The 16,020-nt window shown below is 51.5% G+C and overlaps 1 protein-coding gene across 3 annotated transcripts in view; it reads left to right on the top strand.

Annotated features, from left to right (window-relative positions):
- LOC106592748 (formin-like protein 3) overlaps positions 1–16,020 on the top strand; it is a 127,189-nt gene that overhangs the window by 39,186 nt on the left and 71,983 nt on the right. For all 3 annotated transcript variants that reach the window (XM_045696308.2, XM_045696309.2, XM_045696306.2), the window contains exons 2-3: positions 13,062–13,145; positions 15,088–15,245. In XM_045696308.2, coding sequence (XP_045552264.1) covers positions 13,062–13,145; positions 15,088–15,245 — 242 coding nt within the window. The remainder of the gene's footprint in view (positions 1–13,061; positions 13,146–15,087; positions 15,246–16,020) is intronic.

Genomic DNA, 16,020 nt, shown 5'->3' with positions numbered 1-16,020 from the left:
CTCTCTCTAGTCCCTACCCCTCTCTCTCTCTCTCTCTCTCTCTCTCTCTCTCTCCCTAGTCCCTACCTCTCTCTCTCTCTCTCTCCCTTAGTCCCTACCTCTCTCTCTCTCTCCCCTAATCCCATCTCTCTCTCTCTCCTTCTCTCTCTCTCTCTCTCTCTCTCTCCTAGTCCCTACCCCTCTCTCTCCCTAGTCCCTACCTCTCTCTCTCCCTAGTCCCTACCTCTCTCTCTCTCTCTCCCTAGTCCCTACCTCTCTCTCTTTCTCTCCCTAGTCCCTACCTCTCTCTCTTTCTCTCCCTAGTCCCTACTTCTCTCTCCCTAGTCCCCACCTCTCTCTCCCTAGTCCCTACCTCTCTCTCCCTAGTCCCTACCTCTCTCTCTATCTCTCTCTCCCTAGTCCCTACCTCTCTCTCTCTCTCGCTCTCCCTAGTCCCTACCTCTCTCTCTCTCTCTCTCTCTCTCCCTCCCTAGGCCCTAACTCTCTCTCTCCCTTGTCCCTACCTCTCTCTCTCCCTAGTCCCTACTTCCCTAGTCCCTACCTCTCTCTCTCCCTAGTCCCCCTCTCTCTCTCTCTCTCTCTCTCTCTCGCTCTAGTCCCTACCTCTCTATCTCCCTAGTCCCTAGTCCCTACCTCTCTATCTCCCTAGTCCCTAGTCCCTCCTCTCTCTCTCTCTAGTCCCCACCTCTCTCTCTCTCTCTCTCTCCCTAGCCTCTAACTCTCTCTCTCTCTCTCTCCCTAGTCCCTACCTCTCTCTCTCCCTAGTCCCTACCTCTCTCTCTCCCCTAGTCCCTACCTCTCTCTCTCTCTCCCTAGTCCCTACCTCTCTCTCTTTCTCTCCCTAGTCCCTACCTCTCTCTCTTTCTCTCCCTAGTCCCTACTTCTCTCTCCCTAGCTCTCCCACCTCTCTCTCCCTACGTCCCTACTCTCTCTCTCCCTAGTCCCCTATCTCTCTCTCTCTCCTAGTCCCTACCTCTCTCTCTCCCTAGTCCCTACCTCTCTCTCTATCTCTCTCTCCCTAGTCCCTACCTCTCTCTCTCTCTCGCTCTCCCTAGTCCCTACCTCTCTCTCTCTCTCTCTCTCTCTCTCTCTCTCCCTAGGCCCTAACTCTCTCTCTCTCTCTCTCTCTCTCTCTCTCTCTCTAGTCCCTACCTCTCTCTCTCTCTCTCCTCTCTCTCTCTCTCTCTCCTAGTCCCTACCTCTCTCTCTCTCTCTCTCCTTAGTCCCTACCTCTCTCTCTCTCTCCCTAATCCCTCTCTCTCTCTCTCTCTCTCTCTCTCTCTCTCTCTCTCTCCCTAGTCCCTACCCCTCTCTCTCCCCTAGTCCCTACCTCTCTCTCTCCCTAGTCCCTACCTCTCTCTCTCTCTCCCTAGTCCCTACCTCTCTCTCTCTCTCCCTAGTCCCTACCTCTCTCTCTCTCTCTCCCTAGTCCCTACTTCTCTCTCCCTAGTCCCCACCTCTCTCTCCCTAGTCCCTACCTCTCTCTCCCTAGTCCCTACCTCTCTCTCTATCTCTCTCTCCTAGTCCCTACCTCTCTCTCTCTCTCGCTCTCCCTAGTCCCTATCTCTCTCTCTCTCTCTCTCTCTCTCTCTCTCCCTAGGCCCTAACTCTCTCTCTCCCTTGTCCCTACCTCTCTCTCTCCCTAGTCCCTACTTCCCTAGTCCCTACCTCTCTCTCTCCCTAGTCCCCCTCTCTCTCTCTCTCTCTCTCTCGCTCTAGTCCCTACCTCTCTATCTCCCTAGTCCCTAGTCCCTACCTCTCTATCTCCCTAGTCCCTAGTCCCTGCCTCTCTCTCTCTCTCTCTCTCTCTCTCTCTCTCTCGCTCTCCCTATCTCTCTCTCTCTCTCCCTCTCTCTCCCTAGTCCCTACCTCTCTCTCTCCCTAGTCCCTACCTCTCTCTCCCTAGTCCCTACCTCGCTCTCTCCCTAGTCCCAACCTTTCTCTCTCCCTAGTCCCTCTCTCTCTCTCTCTCTCACTAGTCCCTACGTCTCTCTCTCTTTCCCCTAGTCCCCCTCTCTCTCTCTCTCTCCCTAGTCCTTACCTTTTTCTCTCCCTAGTCCCTACTTCTCTCTCCCTAGTCCCCACCTCTCTCTCCCTAGTCCCTACCTCTCTCTCCCTAGTCTCCCTAGTCCCTACCTCTCTCTCTCTCTCTCTCCTCCCTAGTCCCTACGTCTCTCTCTCTTTCCCCTAGTCCCCTCTCTCTCTCTCTCTCTCTCCCTAGTCCCCACCTCTCTCCCTCGCTCTCTCTCCCTAGCCCCTAACTCTCTCCTCTCTCTCTCTCTCTCTCTCTCTCTCTCTCTCTCTCCCTAGTCCCTACCTCTCTCTCTCCCTAGTCCCTACCTCTCTCTCTCCCTAGTCCCTACCTCTCTCTCCCTAGTCCCTACCTCTCTCTCCCTAGTCCCCTACCTCTCTCTCTCTCTCCCTAGTCCCTACCTCTCTCTCTTTCTCTCCCTAGTCCCTACTTCTCTCTCCCTAGTCACCACCTCTCTCTCCCCTAGGTCCCTACTTCTCTCTCCCTAGTCCCTACCTCGCTCTCCCTAGTCCCCTACCTCTCTCTCTCTCTCTCTCTCTCTCTCTCTCTCTCTCTCCCTAGGCCCTAACTCTCTCTCTCCCTTGTCCCTACCCCTCTCTCTCCCTAGTCCCTACTTCCCTAGTCCCTACCTCTCTCTCTCCCTAGTCCCCCCTCTCTCTCTCTCTCTCTCTCTCGCTCTAGTCCCTACCTCTCTATCTCCCTAGTCCCTAGTCCCTACCTCTCTATTCTCCCTAGTCCCTGCCTCTCTCTCCCTCTCTCTCTCTCTCTCTCTCTCTCGCTCTCCCTACCTCTCTCTCTCTCCCTCTCTCTCCCTAGTCCCTACCTCTCTCTCTCCCTAGTCCCTACCTCTCTCTCCCTAGTCCCTACCTCGCTCTCTCCCTAGTCCCAACCTTTCTCTCTCCCTAGTCCCTCTCTCTCTCTCTCTCTCTCTCTCCTCTCTCTCTCTCTCTCTCTCTCTCTCTCTCTCCTCACTAGTCCCTACGTCTCGCTCTCTTTCCCCTAGTCCCCCTCTCTCTCTCTCTCTCTCCCTAGTCCTTACCTTTTTCTCTCCCTAGTCCCTACTTCTCTCTCCCTAGTCCCCACCTCTCTCTCCCTAGTCCCTACCTCTCTCTCCCTAGTCTCCCTAGTCCCTACCTCTCTCTCTCTCTCTCTCTCTCCCTAGTCCCTACGTCTCTCTCTCTTTCCCCTAGTCCCTCTCTCTCTCTCTCTCTCTCTCTCTCCTAGTCCCTACCTCTCTCTCTCCTTAGTCCCTACCTCTCTCTCTCCCTAGTCCCCCCTCTCTCTCTCCCTAGTCCCCACCTCTCTCCCTCGCTCTCTCTCCCTAGCCCCTAACTCTCTCTCTCTCTCTCTCTCTCTCTCTCTCTCTCCCTAGTCCCTACCTCTCTCTCTCCCTAGTCCCTACCTCTCTCTCTCCCTAGTCCCTACCTCTCTCTCCCTAGTCCCTACCTCTCTCTCCCTAGTCCCTACCTCTCTCTCCCTAGTCCCTACCTCTCTCTCTTTCTCTCCCTAGTCCCTACTTCTCTCTCCCTAGTCACCACCTCTCTCTCCCTAGTCCCTACTTCTCTCTCCCTAGTCCCTACCTCGCTCTCCCTAGTCCCTACCTCTCTCTCTCTCTCTCTCTCTCTCTCTCTCTCTCTCTCCCTAGGCCCTAACTCTCTCTCTCCCTTGTCCCTACCCCTCTCTCTCCCTAGTCCCTACTTCCCTAGTCCCTACCTCTCTCTCTCCCTAGTCCCCCCCTCTCTCTCTCTCTCTCTCTCTCGCTCTAGTCCCTACCTCTCTATCTCCCTAGTCCCTAGTCCCTACCTCTCTATCTCCCTAGTCCCTGCCTCTCTCTCCCTCTCTCTCTCTCTCTCTCGCTCTCCCTACCTCTCTCTCTCTCCCTCTCTCTCCCTAGTCCCTACCTCTCTCTCTCCCTAGTCCCTACCTCTCTCTCCCTAGTCCCTACCTCGCTCTCTCCCTAGTCCCAACCTTTCTCTCTCCCTAGTCCCTTCCTCTCTCTCTCTCTCTCTCTCTCTCTCTCTCTATCCCTAGTCCCTACGTCTCTCTCTCTCTCTCTCTCCCTAGTCCCTACCTCTCTCTCTCCTTAGTCCCTACGTCTCTCTCTCTCTCTCTCTCTCACTAGTCCCTACGTCTCTCTCTCTTTCCCCTAGTCCCCCTCTCTCTCTCTCTCTCTCTCCCTAGTCCTTACCTTTTTCTCTCCCTAGTCCCTACTTCTCTCTCCCTAGTCCCTACCTCTCTCTCTCTCTCTCTCTCTCTATCCCTAGTCCCTACGTCTCTCTCTCTCTCTCTCTCTCCCTAGTCCCTACCTCTCTCTCTCCTTAGTCCCTACCTCTCTCTCTCCCTAGTCCCCCCTCTCTCTCTCCCTAGTCCCCACCTCTCTCCCTCGCTCTCTCTCCCTAGCCCCTAACTCTCTCTCTCTCTCTCTCTCTCTCTCTCTCTCTCTCTCTCTCTCTCTCTCTCTCTCTCTCCATCGTCCCCCCTCTCTCTGTCTGGTTTTAAATCCAGTGGACAGCAGCATTAGATTAGGGGAGTAGTGAACCCTGCTCTATGCCTGTCATATGCCCCAAGGTTATTTCTTAAGCTACACAGCTAGCTGGGGCTGAGCTAGGGCTGGGATTGAGGCTGGAGCTGGGGCTGTGGCTGAGCTGGGGCTGTGGCTGAGTTGGGGCTGTGGCTGAGCTGGGCAGCAAAACTAAGACAAATGGGTTCTGGGCTGTAGCCCACTTAGCAAACATAATTAGTTCTCCAACAAGGCCCATATGTACTCCCCCCGTACTCCCTGCCAAACATACCCTTGTAAAACTGACTATCCTACCGATCCTTGACATCGGCGATGTCATTTACAAAATAGCCTCCAACACTCTACTCAGCAAACTGGATGTAGTCTATCACAGTGCCATCCGTTTTGTCACCAAAGCCCCATATACTACCCACCACTGCGACCTGTATGCTCTCGTTGGCTGGCCCTCACTACATATCCGTCGCCAAACCCACTGGCTCCACGTCATCTATAAGTCTTTGCAAGGTAAAGCCCCGTCTTATCTCAGCTCACTGGTCACCATAGCAACACCCACCCGTAGCACGCACTCCAGCAGTTATATTTCACTGGTCATTCCCAAATCCAATTCCTACTTTGGCCGCGTTTCCTTCCAGTTCTCTGCTGCCAATCACTGGAACGAACTGCAAAAATCACTGAAGCTGGAGACTCATATCTACCTCTCTAACTTTAAGCACCAGCACAGATCACTGCACCTGTACATAGCCCATCTGAACATAGCCCATCCAACTAACTCATCCCCATACTGTTATTTTTTTTTTTCCTTTACACCCCAGTATCCCTACTTGTACATTCATCTTCTGCACATCTATCACTAAATTGCTAAATTGTAATTATTTCGCCACTATGGCCTATTTATTGCCTTACCTCCCTTACCTCATTTGCACACACTGTATATAGACTTTTCTATTGTATTATTGACTGTATGTTTGTTTATTCCATGTGAAACTCTGTGTTGTTGTCTGTGTCGCACTGCTTTGCTTTATCTTGGCCAGGTCGCAGTGGTAAATGAGTACTTGTTCTCGACTGGCCACCTGGTTAAATAAAGGTGAAATAAATAAAAAATAAATAAATAAAGAAGCTGACAGAAGTGGTCAACAACATTACTGTATTTGTGGACTTCCTGACCTGACGGGCCGCCCCCAGGTGGTAAGGGTAGATAACAACACATCCGCCACGCTGATCCTCAACACAGGGGTCCCTCAGGGGTGCGTGGTTAGTCCCCTCCTGTACTCCCTGTTCATCATGACTGCACGGCCAGGCACGACTCCAACACCATCATTAAATTTGCCAGTAGTAGACCTGATCACAGACAACGACGAGGCAACCTATAGGGAGGAGGTCAGAGAGCTGGCCGTGTGGTGCCAGGACAACAACCTCTCCCTCAACGTGATCAAGACAAATGAGATGATTGTGGACTACAGGAAAAAGAGGACTGAGCATGCCCACATTCTCATCGATGGGGCTGCAGTGGAACAGGTTGAGAGCTTCAAGTTCCTTGTGGTCCACATCACCAAAAAACTAACATGGTCCAAGCACACCAAGACAGTCGTGAAGAGGGCACGACAAAACCTATTCCCCCTCAGGAGACTGAAAAGATTTGGCATGGGTCCTCAGATCCTGAAAAGGCTCTACAGCTGCACCATCGAGAGCATCCTGACTGGTTGCATCACTGCCTGGTATGGCAACTGCTCGGCCTCTGACCGCAAGGCACTACAGAGGGCAGTGCAAACGGCCCAGTACATCACCAAGCTTCCTGCCATCCAGGACCTCTACACCAGGCGGTGTCAGAGGAAGGCCCTAACAATTGTCAAAGACTCTAGCCACCCTAGTCATAGTCTGTTCTCTCTGCTACCGCACGGCAAGTGGTACCGGAGCGCCAAGTCTAGGTCCAAGAGGCTTCTAAACAGCTTCTACCCCCAAGCCATAAGACTCCTGAACATCTTGTCAAATGGCCACCAGACTATTTGCATTGCCCCACCCCCCACCCCTCTTTACACCACTGCCACTCTCTGTTGCCATCTATGCATAGTCACTTTAATAACTCTACCTACATGAACATATTACCTCAACTAACCGATGCCCCCTGGTGCCCCCTGGTGCCCCCATTGACTCTGTATCTGTAACCCACTGTATATAGTCTCACTATTGTTATTTCACTGCTGCTCTTTAATTACATGTTACTTTTATCTCTTATTCTTCTTTTTTTGAAACTGCACTATTGGTTAGAGCCTGTAAGTAAGCATTCCACTGTAAGGTCTACACCTGTTGTATTCGGCGCATGTGACTAACAACATTTGATTTGATTTGATAACCCACAAGTGTCATCAGCTTTGTTTGTTTTGTCTGAGAGTCAGACATATTTCAATAGTGTTGAATATGAAACTTTGTGGTCAGTTTCCCACTGTGTTTCTGACATTTGGAATAAATGAGAGGCAGCTCACACATGAACAGTCGTCCAGTGTGTGACCTTCTGAAGTGGAGAGAGAGAGAGAGAGAGAGAGAGAGAGAGAGAGAGAGAGAGAGAGAGAGAGAGAGAGACTGTGTTGTAGATAACATTATCCCCCAAGCGGGGGAGGAAAGAGAGACTGTGAGAGAGAGAATTTATAGCAAATTTGTAACCATTATAAACAGGAAGTATTCCCTGTGTAGCCTAATTCTGGACATCTGGAATGCTCGGCTGGGTTTTTTCTGGGTTTGGGAAGGCAGAGGCTGGAATGCTCGGCTGGGTTTTTTGGGGTTTGGGAAGGCAGAGGCTGGAATGCTCGACTGGGTTTTTTCTGGGTTTGGAAGGCAGAGGCTGGAATGCTCGGCTGGGTTTTTTCTGGGTTTGGGAAGGCAGAGGCTGGAATACTCGGCTGGGTTTTTTCTGGGTTTGGGAAGGCAGAGGCTGGAATGCTCGGCTGGGTTTTTTCTGGGTTTGGGAAGGCAGAGGCTGGAATGCTCGACTGGGTTTTTTCTGGGTTTGGAAGGCAGAGGCTGGAATGCTCGGCTGGGTTTTTTCTGGGTTTGGCAGGCAGAGGCTGGAATGCTCGGCTGGGTTTTTTCTGGGTTTGGGAAGGCAGAGGCTGGAATGCTCGGCTGGGTTTTTTCTGGGTTTGGGAAGGAGGAGGCTGGAATGCTCGGCTGGGTTTTTTCTGGGTTTGGGAAGGCAGAGGCTGGAATGCTCGGCTGGGTTTTTTCTGGGTTTGGGAAGGAGGAGGCTGGAATGCTCGGCTGGGTTTTTTCTGGGTTTGGGAAGGCAGAGGCCGGGAATGCTCGGCTGGGTTTTTTCTGGGTTTGGGAAGGCAGAGGCTGGAATGCTCGGCTGGCGGGTTTGGGGCGGGCTGGTGCTCGGCTGGGTTTCGGGGGGAAGGCAGAGGCTGGAATGCTCGGCTGTGTTTTTTCTGGGTTTGGGAAGGCAGAGGCTGGAATGCTCGGCTGGGTTTTTTCTAGGCTTTGGAAGGCAGAGGCTGGAATGCTCAGCGTCTGTGTTTTTTCTGGCTGCGTCTAAAATGGCACTCTATCCCCTATATAGTGCAATGCTTTTGCCCTATGAGCCCTTCACTAGTGAATAGGGTGTCATTTGGAAGGCAATATCTTGTCAAAAAGCCCTAATGTAACACATTGTGACTGATCTCGCCTCTACAGTCAGTCAGGCCCAGGGACACATTGTGACTGATCTCTCCTCTACAGTCAGTCAGGCCCAGGGACACATTGTGACTGATCTCTCCTCTACAGTCAGTCAGGCCCAGGGACACATTGTGACTGATCTCTCCTCTACAGTCAGTCAGGCCCAGGGACACATTGTGACTGATCTCTCCTCTACAGTCAGTCAGGCCCAGGGACACATTGTGACTGATCTCTCCTCTACAGTCAGTCAGGCCCAGGGACACATTGTGACTGATCTCTCCTCTACAGTCAGTCAGGCCCAGGGACACATTGTGACTGATCTCTCCTCTACAGTCAGTCAGGCCCAGGGACACATTGTGACTGATCTCTCCTCTACAGTCAGTCAGGCCCAGGGACACATTGTGACTGATCTCTCCTCTACAGTCAGTCAGGCCCAGGGACACATTGTGACTGATCTCTCCTCTACAGTCAGTCAGGCCCAGGGACACATTGTGACTGATCTCTCCTCTACAGTCAGTCAGGCCCAGGGACACATTGTGACTGATCTCTCCTCTACAGTCAGTCAGGCCCAGGGACACATTGTGACTGATCTCTCCTCTACAGTCAGTCAGGCCCAGGGACACATTGTGACTGATCTCTCCTCTACAGTCAGTCAGGCCCAGGGACACATTGTGACTGATCTCTCCTCTACAGTCAGTCAGGCCCAGGGACACATTGTGACTGATCTCTCCTCTACAGTCAGTCAGGCCCAGGGACACATTGTGACTGATCTCTCCTCTACAGTCAGTCAGGCCCAGGGACACATTGTGACTGATCTCTCCTCTACAGTCAGTCAGGCCCAGGGACACATTGTGACTGATCTCTCCTCTACAGTCAGTCAGGCCCAGGGACACATTGTGACTGATCTCTCCTCTACAGTCAGTCAGGCCCAGGGACACATTGTGACTGATCTCTCCTCTACAGTCAGTCAGGCCCAGGGACACATTGTGACTGATCTCTCCTCTACAGTCAGTCAGGCCCAGGGACACATTGTGACTGATCTCTCCTCTACAGTCAGGCAGGCCCAGGGACACATTGTGACTGATCTCTCCTCTACAGTCAGTCAGGCCCAGGGACACATTGTGACTGATCTCTCCTCTACAGTCAGTCAGGCCCAGGGACACATTGTGACTGATCTCTCCTCTACAGTCAGTCAGGCCCAGGGACACATTGTGACTGATCTCTCCTCTACAGTCAGTCAGGCCCAGGGACACATTGTGACTGATCTCTCCTCTACAGTCAGGCAGGCCCAGGGACACATTGTGACTGATCTCTCCTCTACAGTCAGTCAGGCCCAGGGACACATTGTGACTGATCTCTCCTCTACAGTCAGTCAGGCCCAGGGACACATTGTGACTGATCTCTCCTCTACAGTCAGTCAGGCCCAGGGACACATTGTGACTGATCTCTCCTCTACAGTCAGTCAGGCCCAGGGACACATTGTGACTGATCTCTCCTCTACAGTCAGTCAGGCCCAGGGACACATTGTGACTGATCTCTCCTCTACAGTCAGCCAGGCCCAGGGACACATTGTGACTGATCTCTCCTCTACAGTCAGTCAGGCCCAGGGACACATTGTGACTGATCTCTCCTCTACAGTCAGCCAGGCCCAGGGACACATTGTGACTGATCTCTCCTCTACAGTCAGTCAGGCCCAGGGACACATTGTGACTGATCTCTCCTCTACAGTCAGCCAGGCCCAGGGACACATTGTGACTGATCTCTCCTCTACAGTCAGTCAGGCCCAGGGACACATTGTGACTGATCTCTCCTCTACAGTCAGCCAGGCCCAGGGACACATTGTGACTGATCTCTCCTCTACAGTCAGTCAGGCCCAGGGACACATTGTGACTGATCTCTCCTCTACAGTCAGTCAGGCCCAGGGACACATTGTGACTGATCTCTCCTCTACAGTCAGTCAGGCCCAGGGACACATTGTGACTGATCTCTCCTCTACAGTCAGTCAGGCCCAGGGACACATTGTGACTGATCTCTCCTCTACAGTCAGTCAGGCCCAGGGACACATTGTGACTGATCTCTCCTCTACAGTCAGTCAGGCCCAGGGACACATTGTGACTGATCTCTCCTCTACAGTCAGTCAGGCCCAGGGACACATTGTGACTGATCTCTCCTCTACAGTCAGTCAGGCCCAGGGACACATTGTGACTGATCTCTCCTCTACAGTCAGTCAGGCCCAGGGACACATTGTGACTGATCTCTCCTCTACAGTCAGTCAGGCCCAGGGACACATTGTGACTGATCTCTCCTCTACAGTCAGTCAGGCCCAGGGACACATTGTGACTGATCTCTCCTCTACAGTCAGTCAGGCCCAGGGACACATTGTGACTGATCTCTCCTCTACAGTCAGTCAGGCCCAGGGACACATTGTGACTGATCTCTCCTCTACAGTCAGTCAGGCCCAGGGACACATTGTGACTGATCTCTCCTCTACAGTCAGTCAGGCCCAGGGACACATTGTGACTGATCTCTCCTCTACAGTCAGTCAGGCCCAGGGACACATTGTTGTTGTTGGTTGAATGATTTTTCTTAATTTTTAGAGTTTCAGTTTCAATCTTGTATTATTTTTCTTCTTTTAAAAAAGAAAGAAAATGTTACTAGTTCTTTGTAAACGTTCAAAGGATCAATTATTATAGTTGCTATGTTATGTAAGTCTGAGTGAATGGCACTCCAGACTGTATTTACCTCGGTTTCATGTTTGTTTCACTACTGTAGTGTGATTACGTCAGGGTTTCCAGGCTACCTCAGCAGTACTCCACAGCACAGAAGCAATGTGCCCCAGTCCTCATTCATCACCTCAGACAGTCAGTCCAACATGAATCATGCTGCTGATGGAAAGATCCAATCACCCCACCGCATTGTGGAAAATAAATAAAAATATACTTTACATGTGATATTCCACTGCTATGAATCATTGTAGGGATAGGAATAGCAATGCATAGGAAAGTCCATGCGGCGTGATAATACATGATAATACATGATAATACATGGTGATGCTGGTGCTACTAATAGAATGGTGTATTGGTTCGTTGGTACATTTCATCTTGTACACATTCCCAGCTAAAAGGTGAATTTCAGTACAGGTGCTACTGCTGGTTAAAGGCTCCAGAGGATCATGACTAGACTGGGTCGTCATCTGTTAAAGCTCAGGTAGTGTGTCTCTATCGCCTCACCTCCTAGCCTCCTATCTCCTCGCCTCCTATCTCCTCGCCTCCTCAACCACACTGGAGGTCTCTCACCTCATCTCCTCCAGTGTGTTTTGAGAAGGAGGCGAGGAGAGAAAATGGAAGAAGGAAAGATGAATGAGGAAAGAGGATTTGAGAACTAGCCTGTGTGTGTCAGCAGGAGAGGCAGGGTGAGGCCAGGAGTCAGGCCAGGGGTGAGGCCAGGAGTCAGGCCAGGGGTGAGGCCAGGAGTCAGGCCTGGGGTGAGGCCAGGAGTCAGGCCAGGGGTGAGGCCAGGAGTCAGGCCAGGGGTGAGGCCAGGGGTGAGGCCAGGAGTCAGGCCAGGGGTGAGGCCAGCAGTCAGGCCAGGGGTGAGGGGCCCAGGAGTCAGGCCAGGGGTGAAGCCAGGAGTCAGGCCAGGGGTGAGGCCAGGGGGTCAGGCCAGGAGTCAGGCCAGGAGTCAGGCCAGGAGTCAGGCCAGGGGTGAGGCCAGGAGTCAGGCCAGGGGTCAGGCCAGGGGTGAGGCCAGGAGTGAGGACAGGAGTCAGGCCAGGGGTGAGGCCAGGAGTGAGGTCAGGGGTGAGGCCAGGGGTGAGGGCCAGGAGTCAGGCCAGGGGTGAGGCCAGGAGTCAGGCCAGGGGTGAGGCCAGGGGTGAGTTATACAGCGATCAAGCTGTTTGTGGTGTGTGTGTCTTTGTGTGTGTTGGTACGTGTGTGTTTGTACGCGCATGCTTGTTTGCGTGCGTTACTGCATGTGTGTGTCGTGGCTGCGGGGGCTCTGTATGTGGGATGTAAAATGGGGGGGTCCCGAGTCTGAGGCTGACTGAGAAAACAGAGCAAAGTCTTCATGGTCTATTCACAGAGAAACACTGAGGCAATCAGATTCACATGACTAGGTGGCAAGGAGCTAGCTGTTTATGGGATCATGGTAGGAAGTCTTTACCCAGAGGCAGAGGGCCATGTCATATAGTCTGTGTTCTGGAACACACACACACACACACACACACCACACACACACACACCACACACACACACACACACACACACACACACACACACACACACACACACACACACACACACACACACAAAATGAGACTAGAGCAATCGTATTGAATGACCTCATTTGAGCCATAGTAGTTCAACTGTGATGTAGAGGCTGTAGTCCGTAAAGCATGTGGTTAAAATGTGCAGTGTAGTCGGACTGAAAGTTCTAGAAGCTTGTTGCAACCAACCGCAGAGGAGGGATGCAACCGAAAGTCTACCCTATTCCCTGTATAGTGCACTACTTTCGACCAGGGTCCATAGGGCACTGGTGTAAAGCAGTGCACTATATAGAGAATAGGATGCCATTTGGGACACATTTGAGGGTTTTGGATGAGCTCAAGTCAACAGGAAGTGAGATCATATGCCTGTGTCACTGCCCAGGATTTGGGACAGGACGTGTTGACCCGTCCAAGGTCCTAAAAGACACTAAACTGGCCTCAAACAACACACTTTTCTGAGGCAGGGTCATCAGCTCTGGAACGGTCATGAAATGATGAATTATGATGAAATGATCAATGAATGGTTGAACAAAGCTCTCTGCACGGATATTGCATTGGGGTGTGATTGATGAAATATTGTCTTGTCTTTTCAGAATTCCATGAACCTTCCTCCTGACAAAGCCAGACTCCTCAGACAGTATGATAATGACAAGAAATGGGACCTCATCTGTGACCAGGTAAACTCCTTTAAATACAACAACACATGTAGGTTACTATAAGTGAACAAGCCCACAACTACACCTCTACAAACCCACAACTACACCTCTACAAGCCCACAACTACACCTCTACAAACCCACAACTACACCTCTACAAGCCCACAACTACACCTCTACAAACCCACAACTACACCTCTACAAGCCCACAACTACACCTCTACAAACCCACAACTACACCTCTACAATCCCACACCTACACCTCTACAAGCCCACAACTACACCTCTACAAACCCACAACTACACCTCTACAAGCCCACAACTACACCTCTACAAACCCACAACTACACCTCTACAATCCCACACCTACACCTCTACAAGCCCACAACTACACCTCTACAAACCCACAACTACACCTCTACAAACCCACAACTACACCTCTACAAGTCCACAACTACACCTCTACAAGCCCACAACTACACCTCTACAAGTCCACAACTACACCTCTACAAACCCACACCTACACCTCTACAAACCCACAACTACACCTCTACAAGCCCACAACTACACCTCTACAAACCCACAACTACACCTCTACAATCCCACACCTACACCTCTACAAGCCCACAACTACACCTCTACAAACCCACAACTACACCTCTACAAGTCCACAACTACACCTCTACAAGCCCACAACTACACCTCTACAAGTCCACAACTACACCTCTACAAGCCCACAACTACAAGTCCACAACTACACCTCTACAAACCCACACCTACAACTCTACAAACCCACACCTACAACTCTACAAACCCACAACTACACCTCTACAAACCCACACCTACAACTCTACAAACCCACACCTACAACTCTACAAACCCACAACTACACCTCTACAAACCCACAACTACACCTCTACAAACCCACACCTACAACTCTACAAACCCACACCTACACCTCTACAAGCCCACAACTACACCTCTACAAACCCACAACTACACCTCTACAATCCCACACCTACACCTCTACAAGCCCACAACTACACCTCTACAAACCCACAACTACACCTCTACAAGCCCACAACTACAAGTCCACAACTACACCTCTACAAGCCCACAACTACACCTCTACAAACCCACACCTACAACTCTACAAACCCACACCTACAACTCTACAAACCCACACCTACACCTCTACAAACCCACACCTACAACTCTACAAACCCACAACTACACCTCTACAAGCCCACACCTACAACTCTACAAACCCACAACTACACCTCTACAAGCCCACAACTACACCTCTACAAACCCACAACTACACCTCTACAAACCCACAACTACACCTCTACAAACCCACACCTACACCTCTACAAGCCCACAACTACACCTCTACAAACCCACAACTACACCTCTACAAGCCCACAACTACACCTCTACAAACCCACAACTACACCTCTACAAACCCACAACTACACCTCTACAAACCCACACCTACACCTCTACAAGCCCACAACTACACCTCTACAAGCCCACAACTACACCTCTACAAACCCACACCTACACCTCTACAAGCCCACAACTACACCTCTACAAACCCACAACTACACCTCTACAAGCCCACAACTACACCTCTACAAACCCACAACTACACCTCTACAAACCCACAACTACACCTCTACAAACCCACACCTACACCTCTACAAGCCCACAACTACACCTCTACAAGCCCACAACTACACCTCTACAAACCCACACTTACACCTCTACAAACCCACACCTACACCTCTACAAACCCACACGTCTAGTCTATTCAGAATTCAAAAGCTATGAAGCAATGTTGATAGGTTTGATAGAAACATGTATTTCTCCAGTGTAGGTTTAGTCTTCACTTCATGATGATTAGAAACCTTTTACATTGCACTGCTCACTCTGTCCTCCCTCTTCCCGGTGTGTTATATTAGGAACGGTTTCAGGTGAAGAATCCTCCTCATACCTACATCTCCAAGCTACGGGGCTACTTAGACCCAGGAGTCACACGCAAGAAGTTCCGAAGGCGGGTCCAGGAATCCACTAAGGTTCTGAGGGAACTGGAGATATCACTGAGGACCAATCACATAGGGTGATGATCTATTCTCCATCCTCTCCTCTCCTCTCCTCTCAGAGTCAGACTACATTAGCTCACCAACACTACAGTCCCTTTTTACATGATATTCACCAAAGATTGATGTGACTTGTCCTAATTCCTCAATGTAGTGCTATAATGTTACTCCTGGGGCGGGGGACAGCTAGAAGAATACTGGCTACTACGGAAGTGAAGGCTGATGGGAAATTATCTATTATTATTTTCCCCTTTAAGAAACAATTCCATGATCTCCCCTTTCAGAATGACCGTTATATTCCCCTTTAAGAAATAAAGGGCCTTTCTGTGCTCTTCCTCTTCCTGTCCAAGGTTCCTACAGCTTGTTTTCCTGCTGCCCTGATCGACATAAGCCCTGGTACACAGATCACTTTTAACTCCTATTGTTTTGTCCTGCCAGTCTCCCCAGCCTCCCCCAGCCTCCCCCATCCTCCCCAGCCTCCCCCATCCTCCCCAATCTCCCCAGTCTCCCCCAGCCTCCTCAGTCTCCCCAGCCTCCCCCAGCCTCCTCCAGTCTCCCCAGTCTCCCCCAGTCTCCTCATTCTCCCCAACTCCCCCAGTCTCCTCAGTCTCCCCCAGTCTCCCCAGTCTCCCCAGACTCCCCCAGCCTCCCCAGTCTCCCCAGACTCCCCCAGCCTCCTCAGTCTCCCCAGCCTCCCCCAGCCTCCTCAGTCTCCCCAGTCTCCCCCAGTCTCCCCAGTCTCCCCCAGCCTCCTCAGTCTCCCCCAGCCTCCCCAGCCTCCCCAGTCTCCCCCAG

The sequence above is a fragment of the Salmo salar genome, chromosome 15 (genome assembly GCF_965601325.2).
Source record: "Salmo salar chromosome 15, fSalSal1, whole genome shotgun sequence".
Lineage (NCBI taxonomy): Eukaryota > Metazoa > Chordata > Actinopteri > Salmoniformes > Salmonidae > Salmo > Salmo salar.
This window is presented reverse-complemented; position numbering and strand designations above follow the sequence as displayed.